The sequence below is a fragment of the Cervus elaphus genome, chromosome 9, assembly GCF_910594005.1.
Source record: "Cervus elaphus chromosome 9, mCerEla1.1, whole genome shotgun sequence".
Taxonomy (NCBI): Eukaryota; Metazoa; Chordata; class Mammalia; order Artiodactyla; family Cervidae; genus Cervus; species Cervus elaphus.
In genome coordinates, this window is record NC_057823.1 from 40539243 (window position 1) to 40565429 (window position 26187).

General features: G+C 54.9%; 1 protein-coding gene and 1 pseudogene across 3 annotated transcripts; one reads left to right on the forward strand and one right to left on the reverse strand.

The window, feature by feature from the left end:
- Positions 1–3334: 3334 nt before the first annotated feature.
- Positions 3335–24193, reverse strand: PDLIM7 (PDZ and LIM domain 7). 3 transcript variants are annotated; one of them, XM_043912399.1, is made up of 13 exons: positions 24085–24193; positions 23012–23117; positions 19008–19159; positions 18896–18926; positions 18297–18415; positions 17514–17650; positions 17329–17365; positions 16331–16392; positions 15945–16182; positions 14686–14866; positions 4062–4182; positions 3830–3945; positions 3335–3675 (listed from the first exon to the last, which is right to left on the reverse strand). In XM_043912399.1, exons 2-13 carry the CDS (start codon positions 23105–23107, stop codon positions 3589–3591), a joined length of 1377 nt encoding a protein of 458 aa, XP_043768334.1. In that variant the 5' UTR covers positions 23108–23117; positions 24085–24193; the 3' UTR covers positions 3335–3588. The 3 variants fall into 3 exon arrangements, with proteins under 3 accessions (XP_043768334.1, XP_043768335.1, XP_043768336.1); XM_043912400.1 differs by lacking the exon at positions 18297–18415 and adding an exon at positions 17909–17925 and having other exon boundaries at positions 24085–24162; XM_043912401.1 differs by lacking the exons at positions 3335–3675; positions 3830–3945; positions 4062–4182; ... (1 more) ...; positions 15945–16182; positions 16331–16392 and adding an exon at positions 16783–17142 and having other exon boundaries at positions 24085–24162.
- LOC122699934 lies at positions 11198–11774 on the forward strand (annotated as a pseudogene).
- Positions 24194–26187: the final 1994 nt, after the last annotated feature.

Genomic DNA, 26187 nt, shown 5'->3' on the forward strand with positions numbered 1-26187 from the left:
CTTCCTAGTTGACCAGTCTCCAAGTAATAGTCATCTTTGTTAGCGGCAAGAGACAAGGATGAAAACAAAGTTGACTTTCTAGTGCCCCCAGGTCCTGAGTGGGAGAACTTAGGCTGGTCCTGGGACCTTCCTTGGCTATTCAGGGCTGGCCCCAGCCTCCTGAGTTCTCTGCAGGTTCCCAGAAAGCTGCCTCTTGCCCCACCAGTAGCCCCCAGAACCCCCTTCCTTGCCCCACTTTAGGTCCTAGCTGGGGAGGATCTCTTCCTCCAGTTTCAGGTTTGGCTTTGGATTCAGGCCAACTCAGGCTCAAATCCCAACCTCGTGGCTGCTCCATGTGTGTGCCATGGGGCTAGGCCCCGTAGTCCCTGGCCTCAGCTCCCTTCCCGTAGCAGGACCCTGTGTACCGTGTGAGTGTTCCAAGGCCCACGTGGGGCCCAGCACAGAAAAGCTGCACCGGAATCGAGAATCATCAGTCCTTGCCTGTGTACCCTGTTCTCCACCGCCTGTCTCCCTGCTGATTTCAAATGAGTGCAAGCCGCTCAGAACTGGAAAAAGCCCCTCCCTGGCCTGCTGTCTCTCCAGTTGCCCACTCAGCCCCCTGCCAAGGGCTCTGCCCCCTCGGTTGGGGGGACTGCACACTCCCGGGGAGCTAATGGCCTCCCGTGCCTGGTACAAAGACATTTCCCAGTACCCTTGGCCTCCACCTGTATAGCCTTGCACCTGAAACTTGAGAACACAGTGATCCCTGCAGCTCAGTGCTGGAGAGGGGTGGGGAGCTGGGAGGTGCAGTGGGAAGCAGCTCCGCCTTTAATCTGGGAAGCATGGACTGGACCTGGGCCGCTGGCTGGCTCCGGAGAGGTCACTTCCCCTTTCTGAGCTTCAGGTCCCTCCTCTGAAACGTGCCTTTAATGACATCTCTTTTAAGCATGTTTTAATGATTAAGTGACATCTAAGCGATTGCTCTGTGCTTCCAGCAGAGAGGTAGCTGTTCAGAGCAAGTGCCCCATGCTTGACTTCCACCTAAAAAGCTCCGCTTTCCAGAGCTTCAGTCCCCAGCTCTCTGCTCTCCCCTTTACTCTCCCCTTACATCTGCCCTCCAGCTTCTTCAACCACCTCCCCTTGGCAGGGGCCTTCCAGCTGCCTCCTCCACCCCTCCTGGCAGTTCAGCTGACCACAGCTGCTAGAGGTCCTCAGGGCCCACCACAGTGAAGCCTTTTAAGACAGCTGTCCACACTCTCTCGTCGACTCACTCTCTACACCCTCCCCTTCTTCCTCCAATCCTGGCACTGGCCCCAGCTCTCAGCAAAAGTGATATGATGGCAAACATCACCTTGTTGCAAAATGCCATGGGGACTCCTTGGCCTTATCTGCCTGGCTGACACTTCTAAAAACACTCCTGCCCACCCGGGCTTCCCTGCCCCAAACTCCCTCCCTCCAGAGGCTGTGGTCCTCCACTTCTGGCGGCTCCTTTTGCTTTCTCTGCCCTGCCCTGTGATGCTGCTGCTTCCCCATCTCGCCTATCTTCTCCAGGCTGGGGCCTATCATCACACTGGGTTTGGTCCACGTTATATATTTTTTTAAATAAGATTTTAAAAAATCTCTTAGTTGCCAACATTGACAAACCAAATTTCACATAAAAGTGTCGATCTCTGGATGTTGTTGGTAAGCTGGCAGGTCTGGCCACAGTTCAGCATTCCCACACGGCTGCCCCCAGAAGGCTCCCCACAGACCAGCACTTAACCATCCGCCCTTGTGCTCTTGCTGGCTTGTATCCATGGAAACCAAGGATGGACTGGGAGGTCTTCACGGTTCAAGAGAAAAGGGAGAGAGTACACTTCCTTGTGGAAGTGAGATACTCTTCACTGAATATGCTAGGAATGTCTATGTTGAAAGAAAACCACATCCTACCTGCTTTACTCATGTGACCTGCCGGGGCCCCTCTCTGAACATCTGTGATAAAGGATGAATATCTGCGATAACTGCCCTGAACTCACTCCCAAATTTAATCCAAGGTGTATCTAGACTCGAATCTTCAGTTGCTTCCTGGATTTGTCTCCTAAATGTCTTGTAGGCACCTCATTCAGTCATTCAACAAACATTCATTGGGCATCCACTGTGTTCTAGGCAGTTTTAGACGCTGGTAAGATATCAGGAAAGTGACACGCAAAGTCCCGCACTCCTGCTCCAGGGGTCCTTGAGAAGACACGGCACAGAGGCCCTGCTCTTCTCTTAAAGGAAACAGGCCTGGGTACCTGCTAAGAACGCCAACAACTTCAGATGTGCTATAAAGTTCCTCATGCCAGCGAGCCCTGGAGGACAGGTGGCTATGGGCGCACCATGTTCTCCTGGTCTAGTCTGGGGCCTCTCCTCAGTCCCCCTCCAGTTCAGGCCTGGAGTAGGATTGATGACAGTCCCCTTGGGGTAGTGGAGGGCACCAGTGGGATGCAGGAGGCCCCAGGGAAAGATGGGGCCACCGCCAGAGCCTCCAGCGTTGGAGGCAGCAAGCAGAGGCGAGCTCTGCAGAGGCATCCCAGGAGTGTGGCGCTCAGCGCCAGCCAGTCTCAGGACGGTGTGCCCAGCTTCAGGCCTGGCTCGTGTGCTCAGGGGCAGTGCAGCTCTGGTCAGGTCTCCTAAGCTTTCATCTATAAGGTGAGACTACGTGCAGACACCCCACAGGGTTGCTGCGTGAGACAACGGGAGGAATGACTGGTATACTCCGGTGCCGTCCTTCCTCTTCTCACCTCTCATCCCCCACGTCTCTGCTCCAGGCCTGGACCAGTCGCTGCCATGTGGCTTGTTGCGCCTTCCTTCCCCTGAGCCCTGCCCCTCCTCCCAGGCTCCCTCCTTCTGCTCTGCTCATGGCTTCCAGGGGCTCTTTCTACAACACAGATCTGAACATTCTTGCCTGGCTCTCCCCACCATGCCCTCAGGAAGCAGTCCCAGCTCCTCATCCTGGCACTTCCAGGCATCCTGGCATTTCCAGAACTGGGAGGCTGCCTTCTCCAGCCCCCTTTCTTTGCCTGCAGCATACGATGGCAGCAGCCCCTGTGGACCCTCACTTGGGTGTACCACTTTCCACGTTACACCCCTGAGGATGCCCCTCCAACTCCTCTTCTCTGACTGCCAAGCCAAGCCAGACCAGGCACCCCCAACTTCTGTGGGTCCTGGGCCCAGCACGTGAGATTCCCCTTTGCCTTCTCCTGCTGACCATGAGTCCTCCCTGTCCCCATCATGGGACCACCAGGATGGTCAGCCCTGGAGAATTTAATCTCCACCCCTGCTACAGGCCTCAGATCCCACCTTTCTTGATGCACAGGGGGAGGCACACACCAGACGCAGCTGGAGACAGATTTATTGTAGCACTGGACGTGAGCGGGGGCCGGTGTGGCCAGCACCAGTGTGCGGAGGTGGTGGAGGGAGTGGGGGGAGGTGATGGGGGTGGGGCCCAGGGGACCCCAGGCTCAGGCCAGGAGTTGGGGTCGGGGCAACTTTTGCTAGCCCTACCCAGAAATCTGGGGCAATGGTTCCAGAATCAGCAAACCCCTCGGGTTGGCTAGGCTGGGGTGGGCAGCAAAGAGTGGGAGGGGCTCACACATGGGAGAAGGCGTGGCTCTTGCAAAGGGGCTTGTCCTTCTTGGAGTAGAAAGTCTTTCCTTCCAGGTTGATCTGACATATCTGGGAACGGCCAAGGTGCAGTTACAAGGGGTGGGGGAAGCAGGAGAGGGCCCTTCCCAACCTCTTAGGAATCCCAGAGGCAGGGGTGGGAGGGAGGCAGGTGAAGAACACGAGGCTCTGGGGACAGGGCCTGAGTCCGAAGAGGGGTACTTACTGCGCACACGAAGCACGTATCATGCCAGCTGAAGCCCAGCGCCTCCAGGAAGCGGTCCCCAGCATCAATCTTGAAGTCACAGCCTCGGCATTTTGTGCCAAACATCTTCTCATAGTCTGGAGACACAGAGAGAAGAAAAGTGGGGCGGGGGGGGGGGGGGGACTTGGGTTCTCCCCTGCCCACACCCCGCCCCCTCACCCAGCACCACCTTCTCACCTGTCCCAGCCCATACCTCGCTCGCAGTAGGGAGCCCCTTCCTCCATATAGAAGGCCCTGTTCCGAATGGGTGTCTTGCAGGCCGCACAGGTGAAGCAATGCACGTGCCAGGTCATCTTCAGGGCGTGCATGATTTCCTATGAGGAAGCAACAGTCACTTGGCACCCTCCTCTCCAGAGTCCAGGACATAGGCAGGCTGGCTGGGGCCCTCTTTCTTTCCAGATAAATGATTTATCTGCACATCCACTGCTCCCACTTTCTCTCTCCAACCCCGAGGCATCCACTGTGCTGTGCTGTGCTTAGTCATGTCTGACTCTTTGCAACCCCATGGACTGTAGCCTGCCAGGCTCCTCCGTCCATGGGGATTCTCCAGGCAAGAACACTGAAGTGGGTTGCCACGCCCTCCTCCAGGGGATTGTCCCAACCCAGGGATCGAACCTAGGTCTCCCTCATTGCAGGAGGATTCTTTACCATCTGAGCCACCCGGGAAGCCCATGAATACTGGAGTGGGCAGCCTATCTCTTCTCCAGGTGATCTTCCCAACCCAGGAATCGAACTGGGGATCTCCTGCATTGCAGGAGGATTCTTTGCCAGTTGAGTTACGAGGGAAGCCTGGTGGTTGTTCACTATGCTGCATCTGAAGTTCTGCTCCCAATCTCCACACGCTAGGCCTTGCACATTCCCACAGCGTCTCTGTCTCAATGGATGGTGACTCCATCTGCATGGGACAAATTCCTTGCTTTGTCCCTTATTTCGGATCCACTCCGAAATCCGGCCGGGCTCTCCTTCAAGATGCATCCAGATACTGGCCACTTCTCACAGCCTCCCTGATGTGGAATGTGAGCCTTGGGCACCTCTGACCTGGATAAGTGCACAAAACTGGCTTCTGTGCTCCTTCCTCTGCCCGACAGCCTGATATCAACCTGTGCTCGGCCAGCTTCTCCTCTGCTTGAATCCCTGCCTGGTCTGCATTGCTCTGAGCAAAGGGCAAAGCCCGGGGAAAGGCCCAGAGGCCAGCAAGACTGGCTTCCGTCCCTCTGCTCTCCCCATGTGACCTCTTGTCCACGGCTGATGCACTGGGCACACCATCTTAGGGCTTCCTACCAGCTGCCCCCTCTACCTGGACTGCTTGGCCCAGATATGTGCTAGGCTCAGCCCTCACCCCCTTCAAGATTCTGCCCAAAGATCACCTTCTCCTTGAGGCCCACGCTGACACGATTAGCTCATATGCCAACCCCGCTTCCCAAAGTCATGCTTCCAATAGCTTGAACCCTGCACTTTCTTCCCATACTAACGTGTGTGCGTGTGTGTTAGCCACTCAGTCATGTCTGACTCTTTGCGACCCTGTGGACTATAGCCCGCCAGGCTCCTCTGTCCATGGAATTCTCCAGGCAAGGATACTGGAGTGGGTTGCCATTCCCTTCTCCAGGTGATCTTCCTGACCCATGCGAACCTGGGTCTCTGCATTGCAGGCGGATTCTTTACCATCTGAGCCATTAGGGAAGCCCCCCACACTAGCATACCACCAGGTAATTTACCTCTTATGTCTCTTGCTTATTGTCTGCTCCCCACCGCCTTCTTCCCGATCTAGTATGAGGTCCCGGAGGGCTTGAACTATTAACGTTTCTGTTAGCTGGTGTATCCCAACAGTGCCTGGCCCATGGGTAGGCATCATGAGTGCTTGTGAGCTAAGTTAACCTGCTCTACTGGAGGCCTGACAGAGCAGAGGCCACAGGTGGGCTGAGCTCTCCCTGGGGCCAACCGGGTGAGCAGCACTCACTCCTGGGGCAGGCAGAAGGCAGTGTGGAGCCCCAGGGGATGTCAGATCGTGGGTTCAGCCAGATCTTAGCTGGGTGGCTTGCCCAACAGCTTTACCTCCTCATGACACTTGGCTCCTTCACTGCTGAACTGGGAGCCTGATCCCAGCTTTGCCGGGTTGCCGTAAGGATGGTCCCACATCTGAGGCCAGGGGTACCAGACCCAATGCCTGCCAAGGCCAGGTGGCATACACAGTGGGACAAGGTGGGGACTGTGTCATGGGAGAGCACGTGGTCCATGTGCAGGGGTGGTGCTGACCGCTTTCATTCAGGAATGCCTACAAGGCTCAGGTTGAAATCCAGGTGTTAAAGTCAAATCCAATTTTTCAATATTGGCTATTACCTTAAAAATGAAACAGAGGCTTCTCTCATGGTCTGGTTAGGAGTCTGCCTGCCAATGCAGAGGACACAAGTTGGATCCCTGGACCAGGAAGATCCCATATGCCGAGGGACAACCAAGACTGTGCGCCACAACTACTGAGCCCTCAAACTGCCACCACTGAAGCCTGTGTGCCCTAGAGCCCACGTGCCACCACAGGAGAAGAACCGCAACAAGAAGCCTGCGCACCACAGCCAGAGAGCAGCCCCCACTCACCGCAGCTAGAGAAAGCCTGTGCGCAGCAGCGAAGACCCAGAGCAGCCAAAAATAAATAAATAAACCAGTCTTGGAAAAAAGACTTCCCTGGTGGTCCAGTGGTTAAGAATCCACCTGCCAATGCAGGAGACACAGGTTCAATCCCTGGTCAGGGAAAATTCCACCTGCTGCAGAGGTAGCCAGACCCATACACCTCCAACTACTGAGACTGTGCCCCAGAGCCCTTGCTCTGCAGCAAGAGAAACCGACACAGGAAGAGGCCCATGCACCACAACGAAGAGTAGCCCCTGCTTATAGCAACTAGAGGAGGCTCTCGAGCAGCAATGAAGACCCAGCACAGCCAAAAATTAATAAGTTTTAAGTAGAAACTATTAAAAAAAAATAATAAGGAAAGAGACAGAGTGGACAAAGCAAGACCTAAGTATGGGGAGCACCTAGCTCTCAGCTGGCCTGTCTGCGCCCACTACAGAGACTGTCTCGGGAATTCCCCGGTGGTCCAGTTGTTCGGATTCACCACTCTCACTGCTGAAGGTGCAGGTTCAATCCGTGGTTGGGCAACTAAAATGCCACAAGGCGTGTGGCACAGTCCAAAAAAAAACCTGTCATTTCTCACATATACCTCACAACCAGCCTGGCCAGGAAGTTACTGCCACTCCCATTTTAGCAAGGTCCAGAGAAAGTGGACACAGTCAATAGATGACGGAAATGTGTTTCAAGCCCAAGTCTGGCTCACTCCAAAGTTGGCTCTTCCCATTGCCTGGTGTTGCCTCTTTGCAAGGAGAAGACAAGGGCTGGGGGAAGGAACTTAGCTGTGGGTCAACAGGACAGAGTCTCGGCAGGAGCATGGGGAGCCCAGAGCTGGGCCCAGTGGGCGTGTGGGCAGGGAGGCAGGTCTCTGAGCCAGTTCTCCATGTCTACCTTATGCCCAAAGCTTCCTACATCTGTCTGCCCCTGCCGTCCCATCACCCTAACCCAGGCCTAGCGGTTCCATCCCCCTCCTCCAGTTGTCTCCCCCTGCCCCAGGGGAAGCACACTGAGGCACATCTGACCTCAGCAGTCCCCATCTCCGGAACCCCTAACATGGCCCTGCCCTGAATTCCACCCCGTCTCACACCCTCCCCGGGTGTTGCCTTGTGACACAAGCTGTTCCCTCTGCTTGGAGCATTCTCTCCTGACCCTTGTCCAAGCTAATGCTTACTGATGATTAAGTTCAGCTTAGAGGCCACTTGCATTCACTCCTTCGAGTATTAAGTGACCACTTTCTATACATGTGTTAGTGTGTTAGTCACTCAGTCACGTCCTACTCTTTGCGACCCCATGGACTGTAGCCCGCCAGGCTCCTCTGTCCATAGAATTCTCCAGGCAAGAATACTGGAGTGGGTTGTCATGCCCTCCTCCAGGGAATCTTCCTGACCCAGGGATCAAACCCAGGTCTCATGCATTGCAGGCAGACTCTTTACCATCTGAGCCATCAGGGAAGCCCTTCCTATACATGAGGTACAGCATTACACATAAGCAAAAGAGCCCTGGTCCCGGCCCATGAATTTCACACTGGAGAAGGGATGGGACAAAAGGATTGGAGGGTAGTAAGCAAACAGTGCGGAGCCTGGCCAGGTGGGAAGGGTGGGTATCAGGGGAAGTGCCCCTGAGGAAGTGTTATTTGAATCGCAGATGAGAAGGAATGAGGTAAAGAGAGTGCTAAAGGGTATTTCTAGCAGAGTACAGCCCGTGCAAAGGCCCTGCGGTGAAGGTAACATTGCATTGGCAAGATGGAGCTGCCTGTGTCGGTGAAGCACCGGAGTGACGGGGGCTGGTGGTGAGTGGTAAGGCTTGACAACAGTCTTCCAGAGGGTCCCCAGACTAGGACACGTCCCCTCTAAAGTGTCCATCCCATCCCCCAGAGCTCCCCTCCAAGTCTGCTGAATCAACCAGATGGTCCTGTGCTTCCCCATGCTCTGAGCTCTAAGAGCCTGAAGCCCTTGGTAAACTGGGACAGGTAGGTTCCTGCCCATCCCCCCGCACACACCCCACCACCGACCCCGCTGGAGGGTGTGGTCTGTCAGCCCCTGCAAGAGGGGAAGCTGAGTGCCCCTGGGCCACATGTGGAACCACTGGGCTGGGACAGGAGCAGGGCTCACCACCTCACTCTGGGCATACTCTAGGACCCAGGAGCTAGTCAGGCTCCGTCAGCCTTGCCTCTGTAGCTGCAGCCTGGGCAATAACTTTGTCCACCTAGAACTGGGGCAGGGCAGGACGAGAGTGCGATGTAATGCAGGCGGGGCTGTCAGTGAACAGAACATAAGGGCCTTGATCTGTGGGAAGCAAATCCAGATGCCAGCTTAAGAAAGGTCCTGGGGGGACTTCCCTGGTGGTCCAGTGGTTGAGTGTCTGCCTGCCAATGCAGGGGACACTGGTTCAGTCCCCGGTCAGGGAAGATCCCGCATGCCATGGGCCACCTAAGCCTGTGTGCCATTACTAGTGAGCCTGTGCTCCGCAACAAGAGAAGCCACCTCGATGAGAAGCTCATACACCACAACTAGAGAGTAGCCCCTGCTTGCTGCAAATAGAGAAAACCCTGCACAGCAATGGAAGACTTAGTGCAGCCAAAAATAAATAAAATTTAAAAATGAAAGGTCCTGGGTGCCAGCCCATTCTGATAGAACAGTCCAACACGCTATCAGTTAGGCTGGTGGGGAAATGACTGTAATCTTGGGCAAAATTTCCTCATCTGTAAGATGAGAATAATCAAACTGACTTCATACTATAATTGTCAAGCTGGATGCCCACACATAGAAAATGACCCACAACACAAAACTGTGATGACATCCTTTCTCCCCTTCCAGTCTACTGATGGAATCCTCACTTTTTGCTGGGCACACAGCTGTACCAAACAGACTACATTTCCCAGCCTCCCTTGCAGCTCAGTAATGTCATGTGACTGAGTTCTGGGCTATGGGATGGAAGCAGAAGGGTTGGATGGCACCCACAGCCCAATCCAAAAGGAAATCAGTTCTGAATATTCATTGGAAGGACTGATGCCAAAGCTGAAACTCCAGTACTTTGGTGACCTGATGCGAAGAACTGACTCATTGGAAAAGACCCTGATGCTGGAAAAGATTGAGGGCAGGAAGAGAAGGGGACAGCAGAGAATGAGATGGTTGGATGGCATCACCGACTCGATGGACATGGGTTTGAGCAAGCTCCAGGAGCTGAAGGACAGTTCCCTGTCCTTCACTGGCGTGCTGTAGTCTATGGGGTCGCAAAGAGATGGACACGACTGAGCGACTGAAGTGAACTCATCTTCTAAAGATGGCTCCTAAGAACCTTCCACTCCTTCTTCCTTTTCCAATTTCCTGCTGAGAAAAGAAGAGAAATGAAAGGCAAAGGAGAAAAATACACCCAACTGAATGCAGAGTTCCAAAGACTAGCAGGAAGAGATAAGAAAGCCTTCTTAAGTGAACAGTGCAAAGAAATAGAGGAAAACAATAGAATGGGACTAGAAATCTCTTCAAGAAAATTAAGAGATAGCAAGGGAATATTTCATGTGAAGATGGGCACAATAAAGGACAGAAACGGCAAGGACCTAACAGAAGCAGAAGAGATTAAGAAGAGGTGGCAAGAATATACAAACTGTACAAAAAGGTTTTAATGACTCGGATAACCATGACGGTGTGGTCACTTACCTAGAGCTAGACATCCTGGAGTATAGTCAAGTAGGCCTTAGGAAGCATTTCTATGAACAAAGCTAATGGAGGTAATGGAATTCCAGCTGAGCTATTTCAAATCCTAAAAGATGATGCTATTAACGTGCTGCACTCAATATGTCAACAAATTTGGAAAATGCAGCAGTGACCAGAGGACTGGAAAAGGTCAGTTTTCATTCTAATTCCAAAGGGCAATGCCAAAGAATGTTCAAACTACCACATAATTGTGCTCATTTCACACGCTAGCAAGGTAATGCTCAAAATCCCTCAAGCTAGGCTTCAACAGTATGTGAACCAAGAACTTCCAGATGTACAAGGTGGATTAGAAAAGTAGAGGAACCAGTGATCAAATTGCCAACATCCGTTGGAGCATAGAAAAAGCAAGAAAATTCCAGAAAAGCTTCTGCTTCATTGACTATGCTAAAGCCTTTGACTGTGTGAATCACAACAAACTGTGGAAAATTCTTAAAGAGATGGGAATACCAGACCACCTGACCTGCCTCCTGAGAAATCTGTATGCAGGTCAAGAAGCGACAGTTAGAACCATACATGGAACAATGGACTGGCTCAAAATTGGGAAAGAAGTACGTCAAGGTTGCATATTGTCACCCTGCTTATTTAACTTAAATGCAGAGTACATGATGCAAAATACCAGGCTGGATAAATCACAAGCTGAAATCAAGCTTGCTGAGAGAAATATCAACAACCTCAGATATACAGATGATACCACCCTAATGGCAGAAGGCAAGAAGGAATTAAAGAGCCTCTTGATGAAAGAGAAAGAGGAAAATGAAAAAGCTGGCTTAAAACTCAACATTCAAAAAACTAAGATCATGGCATGCAGTCCCACCATTTCATGGCAAATAGACTGGGAAAAAAATGGAAACAGTGACAGACTTTATTTCTTGGGCTCCAGAATCACTGTGGACAGTGACGGCAGCCAGGTGCTTGTTAGAAGACAGGTAGGTGCTTGTTCCTTGGTAGAAAAGCTATGATGAACTTAGACAGCATATTAAAAAGCAGAGACATCGCTTTTCCGGTAAGCGGCTGACCCCTAAAAATGGTGCACTATTCACTCGACCCAGAAAACCCCACAAAATCATGCAAATCAAGAGGTTCAAATCTTCGTGTTCACTTTAAGAATACTCGTGAAACTGCCCAGGCCATAAAGGGTATGCATATTCGAAAAGCCACCAAGTATCTGAAAGACGTCACTTTAAAGAAGCAATGTGTGCCATTCCGTCGTTACAATGGTGGAGTTGGTAGGTGTGCACAGGCCAAACAGTGGGGCTGGACGCAGGGTCGGTGGCCCAAAAAGAGTGCTGAATTTTTACTACACATGCTCAAAAATGCAGAGAGTAATGCTGAGCTTAAGGGCTTAGATGTAGATTCTCTGGTCATTGAGCACATCCAAGTGAACAAAGCCCCCAGGATGCGGCGCAGGACTTACAGAGCTCACGGTCAGATCAACCCCTACACGAGCTCTCCCTGCCACATCGAGATGATCCTTACTGAAAAACAGATTGTTCCTAAACCAGAAGAGGAGGCTGCACAGAAGAAAAAGATATCCCAGAAGAAACTGAAAAAGACAAAAACTTATGGCCCGGGAATAAATGCCGCAGGAAATAAATGCAAATAAAAGTAAAAAAATAAAATAAAATAAAATAAAAAGCAGAGACATCACTTTCCTGACAAAGGTCTGTATAACCAAAGCTATAGTTTTCCAACAGTCATGTACAGGTGTAAGAATTAGACCATAAAGAAGGCTGAACGCTAAAGAATAGATGCTTTTGAGCTGTGGTGCTGGAGAAGACTCTTGAGAGTCCCTTGGACTGCAAGGGGATCAAACCGGTCAATCCTAAAGGAAATCAACCTTGAATATTCATTGGAAGGATTGATGCTAAAGCTGAAGCTCCAGTACTCTGGCCACCTGATATGAAGAGCTGACTCATTGGAAAAGACCCTGATGCTCAGAAAGATTGAAGGCAGGAGGAGAAGCGGACGACAGAGGACGAGATGGTTGGACGGCATCACCAACTCAATGGACCTGAGTTTGAGCAAACTCTGGGAGATAGTGAAGGACAGGAAAACCTGGCGTGCTGCAGTCCATGGGGTTGTAAAGAGTTTGACACCACTAAGCAACTGAACAGCAAGCCGACTGGAGCGTGGAAATTTTGCCTGAAGCTCAAGACGTATCTTGGACTATGAGTGGTAAGTAAGTCAATGCTAAGATGTTGGAGAAACAAGAGACAGGAGCCTGGATCTGCCTACATGTCCCAGACTGCCCACCTCTCCACTTCCTTAGGTGAGAAACAGCTGTCATTATTTTTTCTGTCACTTGTGGTCAAGGCAGTTATCACTAATATGACCATTACTACGGAGCTCTCTGGGCTTCCCAGGTAGTGCTAGTGGTAAAGAACCCTCCTGCCAATGCAGGAGATGTAAGAGACGCAGGTTCGATCCCTGGGTTGGGAAAATCCCCTGGAGGAAGGCATGGCAACCCACTTCAGTATTCTTGCCTGGAGAGTCTCCATGGACAGAGGAGCCTGGCGGGCTACAGCCCATAGGGTCACAGAGTCAGACCCGACTGAAGCGACTTAGCACACACACATGCACAGAGCTCTCTGGCCACATCCGGAAGCTCTGCCCATGGATCCAAAAATAGGGAGACGCATGAGTGCTGGAAGTCCGCAGTGCCTGGTGCTGCTCCGGTTTGGCCCTCATGCTCTGTAGCCTTGGGCAGTTTCTGCCTCTCTCTGCACTTCAGCTTCCACACAGGCACAGCTGAACCCCCCTCAACTTGTCACCCTGCCTGTTACGCTCCTCCTTCCTTAGGCTGCTCACCCTCGACACTCTTGGAGTCCCCTTCCTCTGTGTGAGTTCCTGGGGGCAGGACCATGCCTGTCTTTTCACAGGGCATTCCCAATGTGGGGCACTGTCCACAATGAATGGGAGATGGTAGACAGGGCATCACTCTCAGCCCATAACATGTGCTGACCCAAGTCCCAGGCCCAGCTCCAGGTGGCAGCTAGGTTGCCCTCCAGGAGACCAGGCCAGGCTCTGCTACATATTTAGACTCAGTAGGAAGAACAGGACTTTTTTTAAAGAATAGGTTTTTAACATATGTATTTATTTATTTGGCTGCATGGGGTCTTAGTTGTGGCACAGGGGATATAGTTCCCTGACCAGGAATCGAACCCAGGCCCCCTGCATTGGGAGCACAGAGTCTTAGCCACTGGACCATCAGGAAATCACCAAGAATAGGATTTTGAATCACAAGTTTTTGAACCTAAATTTCTGCCTTTGCAAATCAATAGTTCTGTGTCCTTCAAGCCTATCTTCAGAGACTCCGTTTTTCATACGCATTCGCATTCAGGGCAGCAGATTGCATTAGCCTCTCAAAAGCCAGTCGCAACCCCCTCTTTTGCCTTCCTCTCTTATAGAGGACAGTAGCTAAAATACTGGATTTGCCAGCTTCCCTCACTGGCCCAGGTGCCCATACAATAACAATTCCAACAACTGAGATAAAGATGCAAGTTCCTGGTTTTTCTTCCAGAGCCAAGAGGCAAAACCTCATTAAAAGAAGACTCCTGCTCCTTCCCTCGGATTCCCACCTGCAACAAGAATGTGAGCCTGGGGCTTGAGCAGTCATCTGGCATCCATAAACTTGAGGACAAAGGCCTAGAGGCTAAGGATTTCAGAACTAAAACACAGGAAAAGCCTAAAGCCATCCATGAGCTGCTCTTCCACCCCTGGAATTCTTGCAACTGAAGTAAACATTACCCCTTCTGTTTCAATCTCTATACTGGAGTTTTTTCTATTACTGAAGCTGAATGCAATCCTAACACAGTAGCCATCTCTTGTTTTGGCCTGACTAGCACTCACCTTGGGGTAATGTCACCCTGGTTTTATGTTCAAGGAACCAGTCCTATGGTTCAGGCAAGGTCACCAGACCCTGTTCCAGGGGTGAGCGTCACCTGGGCCTGGCCAACTAGAGTCACAGGGCTTGGTTCAGAGATGGGCATGTGAAGCCAGCCAGGCCAATGAGCATCAGCACTGGGACTCGATGGCACAGAGCTGCTCTCTTTCTCTCTGTGGTGCTAACCTGGGGAGATTTAACCCTGGAGCCATTGATGTAGCAGCACCTTTGCCGCTTTCTAGGGAAAAGCATGCTGGGATCAAAGCCAACACAGATGAAACCAGAGGCAAGTGGCAGAAAAGACTCCTGACAACCTCAGGATCTGCATTCAACTTGGCCAGAAGTTAGCATCCCTCAGCCTTTCTGATTATTGGCGCCAATTCTCTCCTGCTTGAGCCCCTAAAAGTTAGGATTTAGGTCACCTGTTAAGACAGTCCTGGCTAATGTAAAGTGAGATCGATACAGTAGCCTGATTGTGAGGCTAGTAAGGTTCCAACGGGGTCCTGCAGGGACAGCCCCCCAGCCCAGTTGCTGCTCAACACTCCTCAATGCTGAAGAGTCAGGCTTGCCTTCCCAGTCCCCCGCCAGCCGCCAGCCCCACTCACGCCGGTGATCTTCTTCTTGCACTTGGCACAACTGGGTGCATAGCGCACATCGTAGCAGGGTGGGCAGAAGATGGCCCCCTTCTCCTCGAAGAAGCCACCCTCTTCCAGAACCTTCCCACACTGGCTGCACACAAACTCCTCAGGGTGGTATGCGTGGCCCAGCGCCACCAGGTAGCGGCCCCTGCAGGGGAAAGCGAGGGCAATGAGCAGGAGTGGCTGCAAATGAAGTCGGGGTTCCTGGCCAGCACCCCACAGGGTTTACCCCACACCTATTATGAAACCTTGGAGGGAATGTTCATTCTCTTCATCTCCAAATAGGGAAGAGACAGGCTTGAAAGGTGACTTGCCTAAGATCACACAGCAAGACAAAGCTGACTGTTATGGGACTTCCCTGGTGGTGCAATGGTTAACAATTTGCCTCCCAAGGCAGGGGACACGGGTTCAATCCCTAGTTGGGGAACTAACATCCCCCCATGCCTCAGGGCAACTGAGCCCATGCACTGCGACTAAGATTCCATGTGCTGCAACTAAGATCAGATGCAGCCAAATAAATATTTTTAAAAGCTGCACTGTTTTGATGACAGGAGGTGTGGGAGAAGGGAAGCATCAGAAAAGGGAGGAAGGTGACACTGGGTGAGGACTGCTGACTTGAGCCTAATAAGTTGAACCCAAGGGGTTGGTGTCCTGGGAGACAGCAGGCCTGGAGTACCTGTGAGCCCTGAAAGCCAGTGGGCACTTGAGCTGAGCCTGGTGCCCACTGCGTCCCGTTGGCCTGGAGAGGGACCTGGCCGTCCCAGATAAATGGGGATGTCTGAACGAGGGGGTGCCTTCCAGAGGTTAAGAGCTGAGAGGAGTTGAGAGCAGGGCAGAGCCTGGGATGAGAACTAGGAAGGCTCTGGGGCCTGACACAGATCTGATTCTGGGGGCTGTGGGACTGCTGGTCCCTGGGGAGCAGTGCAGAGAGGGAGGGACTTAAGAGGCTTAGCAGAGAGAGACCAAGTGAGCAGGAAGGAGAAAGGCAGAGGGGGCTGGGAGCAGGGAGGCCCTTCCTGGCCAGAGAACAGCGAGTCTAGGGCTGCAGCTTGGCTGTGTCGTTGGCACCCCCTCCATTTCACCAGGGCAAATGTTGGAGAGAAGCTGAGCAGGGGGCAGCTGAGATGAGTAGGGAGACAGATGGGAGGAGCAGCGGTCGGAAAGACACCAGGGCTGGAGTTCCAGTTCAGGAAAAGACCGGGGTGGGAAGGGACGGGGCCACCCACCGGATGACCCTGTGGCACTGGTGGCACACGGGAGTCTTGCCGTCGCCGCCACCGCCCCCGCCATGGCCCCCTCCAGCGGCGGCCTGCACGATGGAGGTGCGGTTCTGCATAGGCGTGGGTGTGGCTGGCTGCGTGTGTCGGGTCAGCACCGTGCTGGTCTTGTCCGGGGCATAGCGCTCAGCAAATGCAGGGTCCACAGCCCAGGGTGGGCGGCTCGTGGGACTGGGGGTGGCAGGGCCTGCCAAGGCCAGGAAAAGTGGCTCCATGGGGGTGCCCGGGGACACCGCAGAACAGCGGGGAGAGCCCGGGGCAGCTTGGAGGGGCCCGCCCCCCATGCCTCTGGTAGTTACCCACCCTTCCCCAAGCCCAAGCCCACGCTCTCTCACCAGGCCAGGGTTCCTGGGGTGTAGCTGAGGCTGGGGTTGGGGCTTCCATCCTGGGCACCTGGCTGTAAGATCTGTCATTCAAGGCCCTGCACGGCCGAGGCTCCTGGCATGGCCCCACCCCCCCAAGCTTGGTCCTGCTGGCCCCATGAGAGATGCCTGGGTGCAGGAGAGCAGAGGACTCCAGGTCCCCCCAGGGCAGGGATGGGTAGGGCAACTTCTCCTGGCCAGGTTCCAGCTGGCTGGTCTGTCGCACAGGGCTGGGAGGTGAAGCAGGGCTCTCGCTTCTGGGGCCGTTCACGAGGGTCTCTCTGCTGGCAGAGCCCCCTTTTGCTGGGTACCCCCACCCACTGAGACCCAGACTGGCAGGGCCCACACTGGATCTGAACCATCTAACACCCCCGACCCCAAATGCAAACCAAGTCCACGAAGATAGAGAAGAGAGGCAGAGAAAGCAGGGCTGAGAATGTTTATTTCCGTGCCCAAAAAGCCAGCACAGACCTGGCAGGAAGGGGCAAAGAGTGAAGGCAGCAGTGTCAGATGGAGCCGGGCCCTGTGCCAGGAGGGCAGCTGGGGCCAGGCCAGCAGGAGGCTCAGTCCAGGGGCAGAAAAGGGATGGGTGAGGTAGGCAGAAGCTGGAGGCGCCAAGGGGAGGTGCCCTGGGGCGGAGGAACAGCAAGAAAGAGGCAGAGAGGGCAGCCGGCCGGCGAGGACCAGGCTACGACTGCACGTTGAGCACATGGGCAGAGCGCTGGTGATGCCAGTCCCGGAGGCGGGTGTAGCGTGGGCTCTGCAGCTCCAGGACATACTTTTCCCTGAGGGGTAGAGAGAGAAGGAGGAGGAAGTGGAAGGAAGGAGAGATGGAAGGGAGGCAGGGAGGGAGGCCCGAAGGAAGGAAGGAAGGAGAATGGCTAGCCCTGGCTAGGGATGGCCAGGAGCAGACAGGGCTGGAATGGGAGAGGCCGGAAATGAGAAAGAGGGGCTGGAGCTGGTCCTGTTACCTTGATTTCTTCATGTGCTCCTCATCCGGGTCTTGCACTGACAGGGCAGAGGCAGGCATTGACCAAGAGCAGACAGAAGGCCACCCCAGCCCTGAGCCCTGGTAGAGGGTCACAGGGTGCCGGAAGCCCGGGCCCGGGCTGGGGGACCAGGAGGGGAGTCCGCCCTTCCCTGGGCTGGCACTTACTGAACTCGGTGCCCGTGAGGTGGGCGAGGATGCGGAAGGAACGGGACTGGCCTGTCCCAGGCCTCGGCCGCCAGTCCTCTGTGTCCTCCATCAGCCGCTGCTTGCTGGCATCTGGGACCAGCGGTCGGAGCGGCTGTCTGTGGGGAGGGTGGGGCTCAGAACCTCGTGCCTGGACGGGCAGCAGGGGCGGCCCCTCCCCGGACTTGATACAGGTGGGCGAGTGACGGGAAGAGGGGTGGGCAAGGCCAGGGCCCTGCTGGGTGAGGGGTGGGGTAGGGAAGTGAGAGGGCAGGAGGGCAATCAAGGTTAAAGGACGGCAGCCAGAGTGGGGAGGGGCCACCACCCAGAGTGCCAAAAGGAAGGAAGAGAGGGACAGGCAGAGGGGGCTCACTGACTTGTCAGGGGTCTGCACCTGTGAAGGAAATAAGACAGATGGACAGATAAAGGTACAAAGAGATAGACAAGGGGAGGAAGAAAGATGGCAAGGGGTCAGAATAGCCAGGGGCAAGGCTGCACTGAGTATCTGGGCTCAGTCGGCCAACATCAAATCCCAACCCCAGGCGACCACCGCGTAGGGGGCGGCGCTGCCTTGCTCACAGCCCCCAGGGGGGCCGGCCCAAGGCAGGAGCCACATCCCTGTGCCTGCAGTACCCGCCCCAGCCACCAGGGGTCGCTGTCGCACGGTTCGGGCCAGGCTGGGGCGCAGCACAGACAGAGCAGCAGCGGGCAGCCGGCGGGCGTGCGGAGGTGGAGACATAGCGTGGACGGGCAGGACAGACGTACCCATTCTGCTGCGGGGTGCTGTCTGCGGACGGGTTCGCCCCGAAAGGCCGGGCCGTCTTGTTGAGGGAGGCGCTGGGTGCAAAGGTGTACCGCGGGGGGTCCGCGGCGGGGGCCAGGGCCTGGGCAGAGACAGAGCGGGGAGGGCGGGCAGGGCGGGAGGAGGCGGGGGATCTGGCCAGAGTGGGGCGTCCCCTGGCACGAAGAGGCCAGCGGTACTCCAGCCCTACCCCCACACATCTGGCCTGAGGCTCCGGGGAGGGGGAGACTCAGGTTTCAAGGAACCCATTTGGGAGCAATGATCTCAGCCCACGCAGTCCGAGGGCGGGTGGGCTAGTGCAGCTTGCAGCACAGGCCGGCGGGAGAGAGGGAAGGAGGCAGGCAGGCAGACGGATGGACCGACAGGCAGACATGCATGGTGCTCTGACCGTGCGGCAGTCCCTGGCCCAACTCCCAGTTCCCAGACTCCCCAGCTCTGGCCTCCACCCTCTACTCCCGGCCAGGGATGGGGGGAGTCCAAGGTTGCACCAGGGAGGGCAGGTGAGCCTGGATGTCCAGTCCCACCCCTCCTGCTGCCCACATATCCCAAGCCCATCCCCTACCTTCTGCTGTTTGCTCTGAGCCGGCTGAGCTCTAGAAGAGAAGGGGAAGCGTTGATGATGGGCCACGCCCAAGGGCACGCCCACCTGTCAGGGCTGCTCAGCTCAGGCTTACCTGCTGAGGCTGAGGCTAAGGCGCTCCCCGCAGGCACGGATCTTGTTCTGGGCTTCGATGTGTGTGAGGCCCCCCGCGTTCTCGCCATCAATACTCAGCACCCAGTCACCCACGGCCACGCCGGCCTGTGCAGCTTTACCCCCAGGGGTGAGCTATGGAGAGATGGAGGGTCATGGAGGACCAAGACTCTGCTGACCAAACTCAGGCAAATAGCAGCCAACCCTGCCTTTCCTCAGCTGCCCCACTCACAGAACCCAGGGGTTTCTTCATTCAACGTGTTTCTGGACTACTGTTGGATACTAAAGCCATCTGAGAGGGGGTGGAGCTCGCTTGAGCTTCACCATCACCTCAAGCACTCCGCTTACACATTCATTCACCTCCAAGGACCCTCCTCACGGTTCAGAAGCTGCTGACATCAATATGCAGCCACCTTCAGGCTAAAACACAAGTGTTTCCGCTCTAACTGAAGCTTCTGAGGTCTCTGCTGGCCTCTTGCCCAGGTCATTCCACCCACCAGACCTGCCCTCTGGCTTGTGCATGTGGCAAGTTCCTCCCGAGCCCTCACTCACCTCTTACACTCCTAGCACCCAGCCTTGGTGCCATTTGCAGGGATCCACCAGGACCCTTGGAGCACTAGAAATACCCCCCATCACCTCTAGGTTCCCAGTGATCAGTGCCCAGACAGGGCCGAGTGTCAGCTGGGGGCTTCACGGGCTGTAAATATGGGTGTCAACCCCAAGCCCTCGACTGCCACATCAGCCTCTCCCCACAATCCTTTGCGCTCCACGTTGGGAATCCCTGGTTCCCGTGGCAACTGAGTAATAGGCTGGAAGGAACGGCCAGCAGCATGAGCTGAGACCATGAAGATGACTTCTGGGAAGTGGTGGGCTTTGGCGAAAACAGAGTGGAATGGGCTGTGTAGGGTGTGAGAGAATCCAATACTGATGAAGACCTCAAGTGCTGAAAGAATTGTTCTCAAGGTTAGGTAGCACCAGTTTTAAGGCCCAGGGTGGGTATTTCCCAGGGTCTTGATATAGGTGACCCTGAAGAACCCAACTGGGCCCTCCTAGTCCTCTAGTCTAGTGGCAACAACACAGGCAGAAGTAGCACTGCGGTTCATAAGTCTAAGCCCACAGGGCTGCCTGGCCATCTGGCAACGGGCTTGGCCTTGAGCTGGCTTGTGGGGAAGTACTGGGAAGCAGAATCACACTTCACAAGTCGGGGAGGTTTGCAGAGTACAGGCTGCCTGTGACCCCATAAGGCTCCTCAGGTGGGCCAATACTCAGGAGCTCAGGCAGGGAGAGGAGGTAAGAGGTTCCAGAGAGGTGGCAGAGGGATTAGACCGAGACTGATCGAACTAGGGTAAGAAGGGAGAGCTCAGTTTGATGGCTCGACCTCACGCTTCAGGAAGTCAGAAGGGTAAGACAGCTGGGTGGCCCCTTCTTTACTTGCTAAGTACTAACAGCAGTTTACATTTATCAAGTACCTAGTATTACCACATACTGAATCCTCCAAAAATCCTGTGGAGGAGAGTCTGGGAATATACCTATGTTATACATGGGAAAACAGAGAGGTTAAGTAACTTGCCTCTAGTTGCCTAGCTAGCAACTCAAGAGGCACGGCCAGGACCCTGACTCTAAGGCTCCACCCTATTAGGCCACCTCTGTTGAGAAAAGTAAAGTGAAAGTGTTAGTCCCTCAGTTGTGTCTGACTCTTTGTTAACTCATGGACTGTAGCTCCTCTGTCCATGAAATTCTGCAGGCAAGAATACTGGAGTGGGTTGCCATTTCCTTCTCCAGGGGGGTCTTCCCAACCCAGGGATCAAACCCAGGTATCCTGCATTGTAGGCAGATTCTTTACCATCTGAGCCACCAGGGAATTGTTGAGAGCTGGGGCTCAGAGGACAGCCCTCTGAATGGAAAGATTATCTGATCCTCAAGCTGGGTTTGGGGCTTGGATCCCCTATCTTACTTCTAGTTCAATCCAACCCCTTATAATAGGCATGGGGAAGTGATGCCCTTGAGGGGAAGTGACTTATTCAAGGTCACAGTGAGTCAGTAGAAGGGAAACCTGGTCTGGCCACTCCCTACCCACACAGGCTGGCTCCCAGGATGTGTGGGCTAAGCCCACGGAGGTGGGGGTCTCCGGTTGAGCTGGAGCTGTTGGCTCCCAGAAAGGGGATGGGGAACTGGCAACTACTTCCTTCTCTGGGATGGGGAGGACAGGAGGACACAGGAGGGACAGAGGAGTGGTCAGAGGTGGAGACAGGAACAGAAGAGACCTGGGGATGGGGGGTGGGGTGTGTCTGGAGAGAAAAGCAAGCAGGCCCAAGGGACCAAGGAGAGAAAAAGCCAGGGGGCTGGACACTACACGGAGTAGGGGGTGAGTCAGCCTGAGGGCTCCACTGAGCAGCCCAACCCCCAAGTCCCAGACGTTACCTCATCTCCCAGGCCTGGGCCTACAGCCAGCCCTAGCCCCTCCCTCTCCTCCTCCATGCTAGGGTCAGGAGAGAGGGAGGGGACCCAGCCCAGCTCAGAAAAGACCACCCTCGCTCCCACCCACCAGGGCCTAGGTCCAACTCCAGGGCTGGGCTCAGCTGGTGGCCCCACCCACATGCTGGGGCTGCTAACAGAGCCCGAGCTCAGACTGCCCCCAACAGGCCACATCTGAAAGTCCATCCCTTAGGCTGCTTTGTTGCCCATCCCCACCAATGAAGAAACTGAGGCTCAGAGGTCAGCCAAGCTCCCAGCCACACTGACCAGCACTTTCCCAGGAAGGGGAGTATAGGATGGGTTCCCAGGGCTGGCAAGGCTTGAGTATTATGTACGGGCTGGGGGTATGTAGTAGGGAGACCAGTGCCCTTAGCTACCTTGCTGGCAAAGCAGCTTCCAGGAAACCGCGCGGAAGGGTCCCTGGGAACAGCGACTGCCTGCAGGTCCTGGCCACCAAGCCCAACTACAACAGACTCTACCTTGGGCCCCTCTCGAGCTGGGCTCTCTAGACCCCTCCAGGCTGTGCCTGCCCTGGGCTTCATGCCAATAGCTGCCTGCCGACCAGGAGCCTGGGTGGGCCTCTCTGGACAAGCGGATATGGGGACAGGAAGTCCCCGCCCTCTCCTGACCCCCAGACTACAGTCAAGAGACACCAACCCAAGGGCTGGCCTCACTCTCTCAGGGCAGATACTTTGTTCCCTGTGTCCCACAACTGATCCCACAGTCAGAGCCACAGCCTGGTGATGGGCTGAGGGGCCCACTGATGGGGTTCAGAGTTCCAGGCCTAGGCCAGCCTTCTTTAGCTCTGCAGACTCCAGCCACCAGTTGGCTATCCCAGCATGGGGCTGCATTCTTGGGCTTATAAGGCAATCCCCCTGCCACAAGGGAGGAGCCAGCCTCCAGCTCCACCCCCACCAGGACAGGCTCTCAGGAGTTGGAAGTCAGAGCCCTAGAGACCCAAAGAGCACTGCATCCTGAATGGGACCAGTGAATGGGATAAAAGTCCTCACCTGGGCTGGGGAGAAGCTTATCCACCCACAAAAACTGCAGGCCAACCCTGTGTTTGAAGCCCCATGCCTGCTTTGCCATGGAACTGATGAAAGAGTCCCTTCAATGAGTCTTGAGTTATCTCATCTGAATAAACAGGATGATAGTTGCTATCCCTTAGGTGGCAATGAGGATGAAGTGAGCTCCTGCAGTCAGAGTGCCCTCCCAGAGGCCGAGCACCAAGCATTGCTCCTCAAGCAGTTTACAGACACTTCTTGGAGACCTCAGGCTCACCTCCTGAAGAATGGGCACACTCCTGAGCCTAGAAGGTGCGGCGCAGTGCTGTGGAAGTCTGAGGGCTCCTTTCCCAGTATCTACCGAGTTGGGAGTCCTTGTGGCAGGTGCCCACAGCTCTGGACCTGGACACCTCCTGGTCTCATTCCTGCTCAGACTCCTCCTGCCACCCACTGGAGATCTGCGCACCCAGAGACCCCTAGGGGAACCCTTCCCTCAATCTAGGCTCACCCGGGAGATGGAGAGAGGTACATTGAAGTCCTTGCCCCCCTGTAGCCGGAAGCCCCAAGGTGCTGGCCCCTCCAGCACCACCTTGAAGGAATCCATAGTGCTGCTCCTGAGAGGAGAGAAAAGGTGAGTGATGCATGGTGGGTGCACAGGAAGGCCCGACTCTGGACACCAGCCTTGGACTAGCGCCAGGCAAGCACTGGCAGACGCTGAGCACACCCAGGGGGAGGGTAGGCGGGCACCCTGTTAGGTCGGGCTGGACTGCTAGCTGGCAGACTCACTTTGGAAAGACAGGGGCAACCCCCCTTCCCCAAAGGACTGGGGTGGGGGAGGGGGGCGGTGAAGGGAGCCCGCATCCAGTCTTCAGGTTCCTCTCATCCAGGAGTGGACCACAGGACTACTCTGGCATGACCTCCTTCCCAGCCAGTCTTGAGCCTTGGTCTGGACAGCAATGCCAGTCCAGGGCCGGCGCTCCTCTCCCCCGCCCCCAGGTCCCGACAGGCAGGCCTCGGCTGGAGCCTGCTCGGACTATATAAGGCGTGTAAACTGACACTGTGTGGAGAGAACACGGGGGCTTGGGCCGCGAGGGGGAGGGGTGGAGAGGGGTGGAGGGAGGCGGCTGGAGCGAATCCTAGCCATTCCAAGCCCAGTCGAAGCTACCGAGAGCCAGGGCAGGACCCCTGGGAGCTCTGGGTTCTGGGCGGGGGCGCGGCCCCCGGGGGGAATGGTGGGGGCTGGGATTCCAAAGCATGGCCAGGAAGCGGATTTATCCTGCACCCCTGCGGGGGTGTTGCCTCCCACACACGACTGCTACCGTCCCAACGTGACTCAGTTTCCCCCGGGCCCTAGTCTGGGCCCCAAGCACTGGCCGAGTCCCAGGCGCAGGAAGCGGCCCAGGCGCCAATCAGCCCCGCCGCAGCCGGCTTCGCCGCAGGAAGGCGGGGGCGGGGGTAGGGGCGACGGCCCACCGGAGGACGTGCAGAGCTGGCTACGACCCCCAGCCCCCTCTGTGGTCCCCATTAGGCCTCTGCCCCCAACCTGATCCGGCCCGAGACACCCCGCGCTGTCGCAAGTACCTCCTGGGCCCCGCCGGGGCGCTGCTCCGCGGCGGGCTCCAAAGAGCCGGGCTGGGATCCGCCGCCCGAGTTCTGACCCCGCCCCCGCCGCTGCCATCCGCTTTGAGCCCGCGTAGGGGGGCGGAGCCAGATGCCCCGCCCCCTTCAAAGTCGCGGTCGCCCGGGCAGTGGGAAGCCCCACCCAATCCTTCCGCCCCACCCAATCATCAGGTCCCATCTCGCTTTGAGCTCTAAGACACAGCCCTCCTTCGTCGCGTTGGTGGGGCGGGGCCTGGGCGGAGTCTGGGCCGGGTCTCGGCTGCTGGACACCTAGTTTGGGAGCCTAACCCTCCGCGTTCCTGGCCCTTTGCGCCTCCAGCTGGCGGAGCGAAAAGAAAGTCTACTTGGGAACCAGACAGATCTGGATCTGAGTCGGCTTGTGAACCTTAGTTTCCAACTCGGAAAAATGGGACAATAATACTCGCTTCACAGGGCCGTCGTGAAGATAGGCACAGTTTGCCGTAAGGCACAGCCATCGGTGGCTCCAGAATTTCTAAATCGGACGGATTTGGTAGAGAGTTTGAGGGGGGGGGGGGGGCTCGAGGTGGGCTTAGTTGAGGAGGACACAGGGGAGCATGAAGCTAAGTTTGCAGAACATTCCACTGAAGGCAGAAAATAATGACAACCGACACAGGTGGAGGGACCCTTGGCTCTGGCCCCAATCGTTTCTCAATCCTGACCAATTCCTACCGCCGACCCCCTGCAGTCAGCGGCCAGCAGCCCAGCGACCCCACCTAAGTGCTGACTGTCCTGATGGACTATGTCCTGCTACCCGCTCCAGAGCCGGCAGCGACCCCAATGAGGATGTCAGAGTCCCCACTTTGACCCAGTGCTCAGCCCAGGCGGCTAGCTCAGGCAGCAGGGGAAACTGAGCAGGGACCCAAGTTTGCCAGTGAACAGATAGATGTCCACGCCTCAGGGCATGGCCAATACTATTCTCCCCATTCCACTATTATCATATTTCATCCTCTTCTGCATCATTCCCCTCACTACATCAACTGATGTAAGAGTTCTCATCTTTAAAGAAATTTTCTCTTGATCTCACATCACTTTTCAGCAATCTCTCTTTTATTCTTTTATTCTACTCTCCTTGAGGGTAAAATTTCTTGGAGTTGTCTATCACCCTTCCTCCCCGTTGTTCCTCCCATTCTCGCCTGAACCCACTCAGTCAAGCTCTTGTCCCCACCAGTCCTTTGAATTAATTCCCTCTTCAAAAGGTCTCTAATGATTTCCAGGTTATTCAACCAATGGTGATTTCTCAGCTTTCCTCTTTCCCTACCTAGAAACAGCTCTGGTCAGGGTACACTCCCTTTTCTCCGTGACTTCATGCTGTCCCACTGACTGCTTCTTCTCCACCATCCTTTCTCCTGCCCTACTGAATTCTCCTTCTCCACCTCTTTTCGAAGCTCCTCATTTGCTTTCCAACATGGCCATCAGCACTTCCCTCTCTACTTTCACTCTCTGGGACCACATTCTGTTCTGTGATTATCAATAACACCTATATGCCAAGGACTCCCAACTTATATGTCCGGATCTGGCCTTCTCCAACAAACCCAGACTCCAATATCCAACAGTCTGTCAAACCTAGGATGTGTATCTCAGATTATCACTGTTGTTGTTCAATCGCTCAATCATGTCCAACTCTTTGTGACCCTATGGACTACAACACATCAGGCTTCCCTGTCCTTCACCACCTCCCAAAGTTTGCTCAAACTCATGTCCATTGAGTCGGTGATGCCATCCAACCATCTCATCCTCTGTCGTCCCCTTCTCCTCCTGCCTTCAATCTCTCCTAGTATCAGGGTTTTTTTGCAATGAGTCAGCTCTTCGCATCAGGTGGCCAAAGTATTGGAGCTTCAGCATCAGTCAATTTAAACTTGCTATTTCTCCACCTCCCTAACTCCTTCCTCACTTTGGTAAAGTAAAAAAAGAAAAAAAAATTTTTTTAAAAGAGCAGCATTATTCATCTGCCTGGTCCAGTAAAAGTTATGTTTTCCTTCCTTTATTTTCTGTCTCATACTTCAGATTCTGCAAATTCCACCTTCAGAATTTGTTCCACATTTG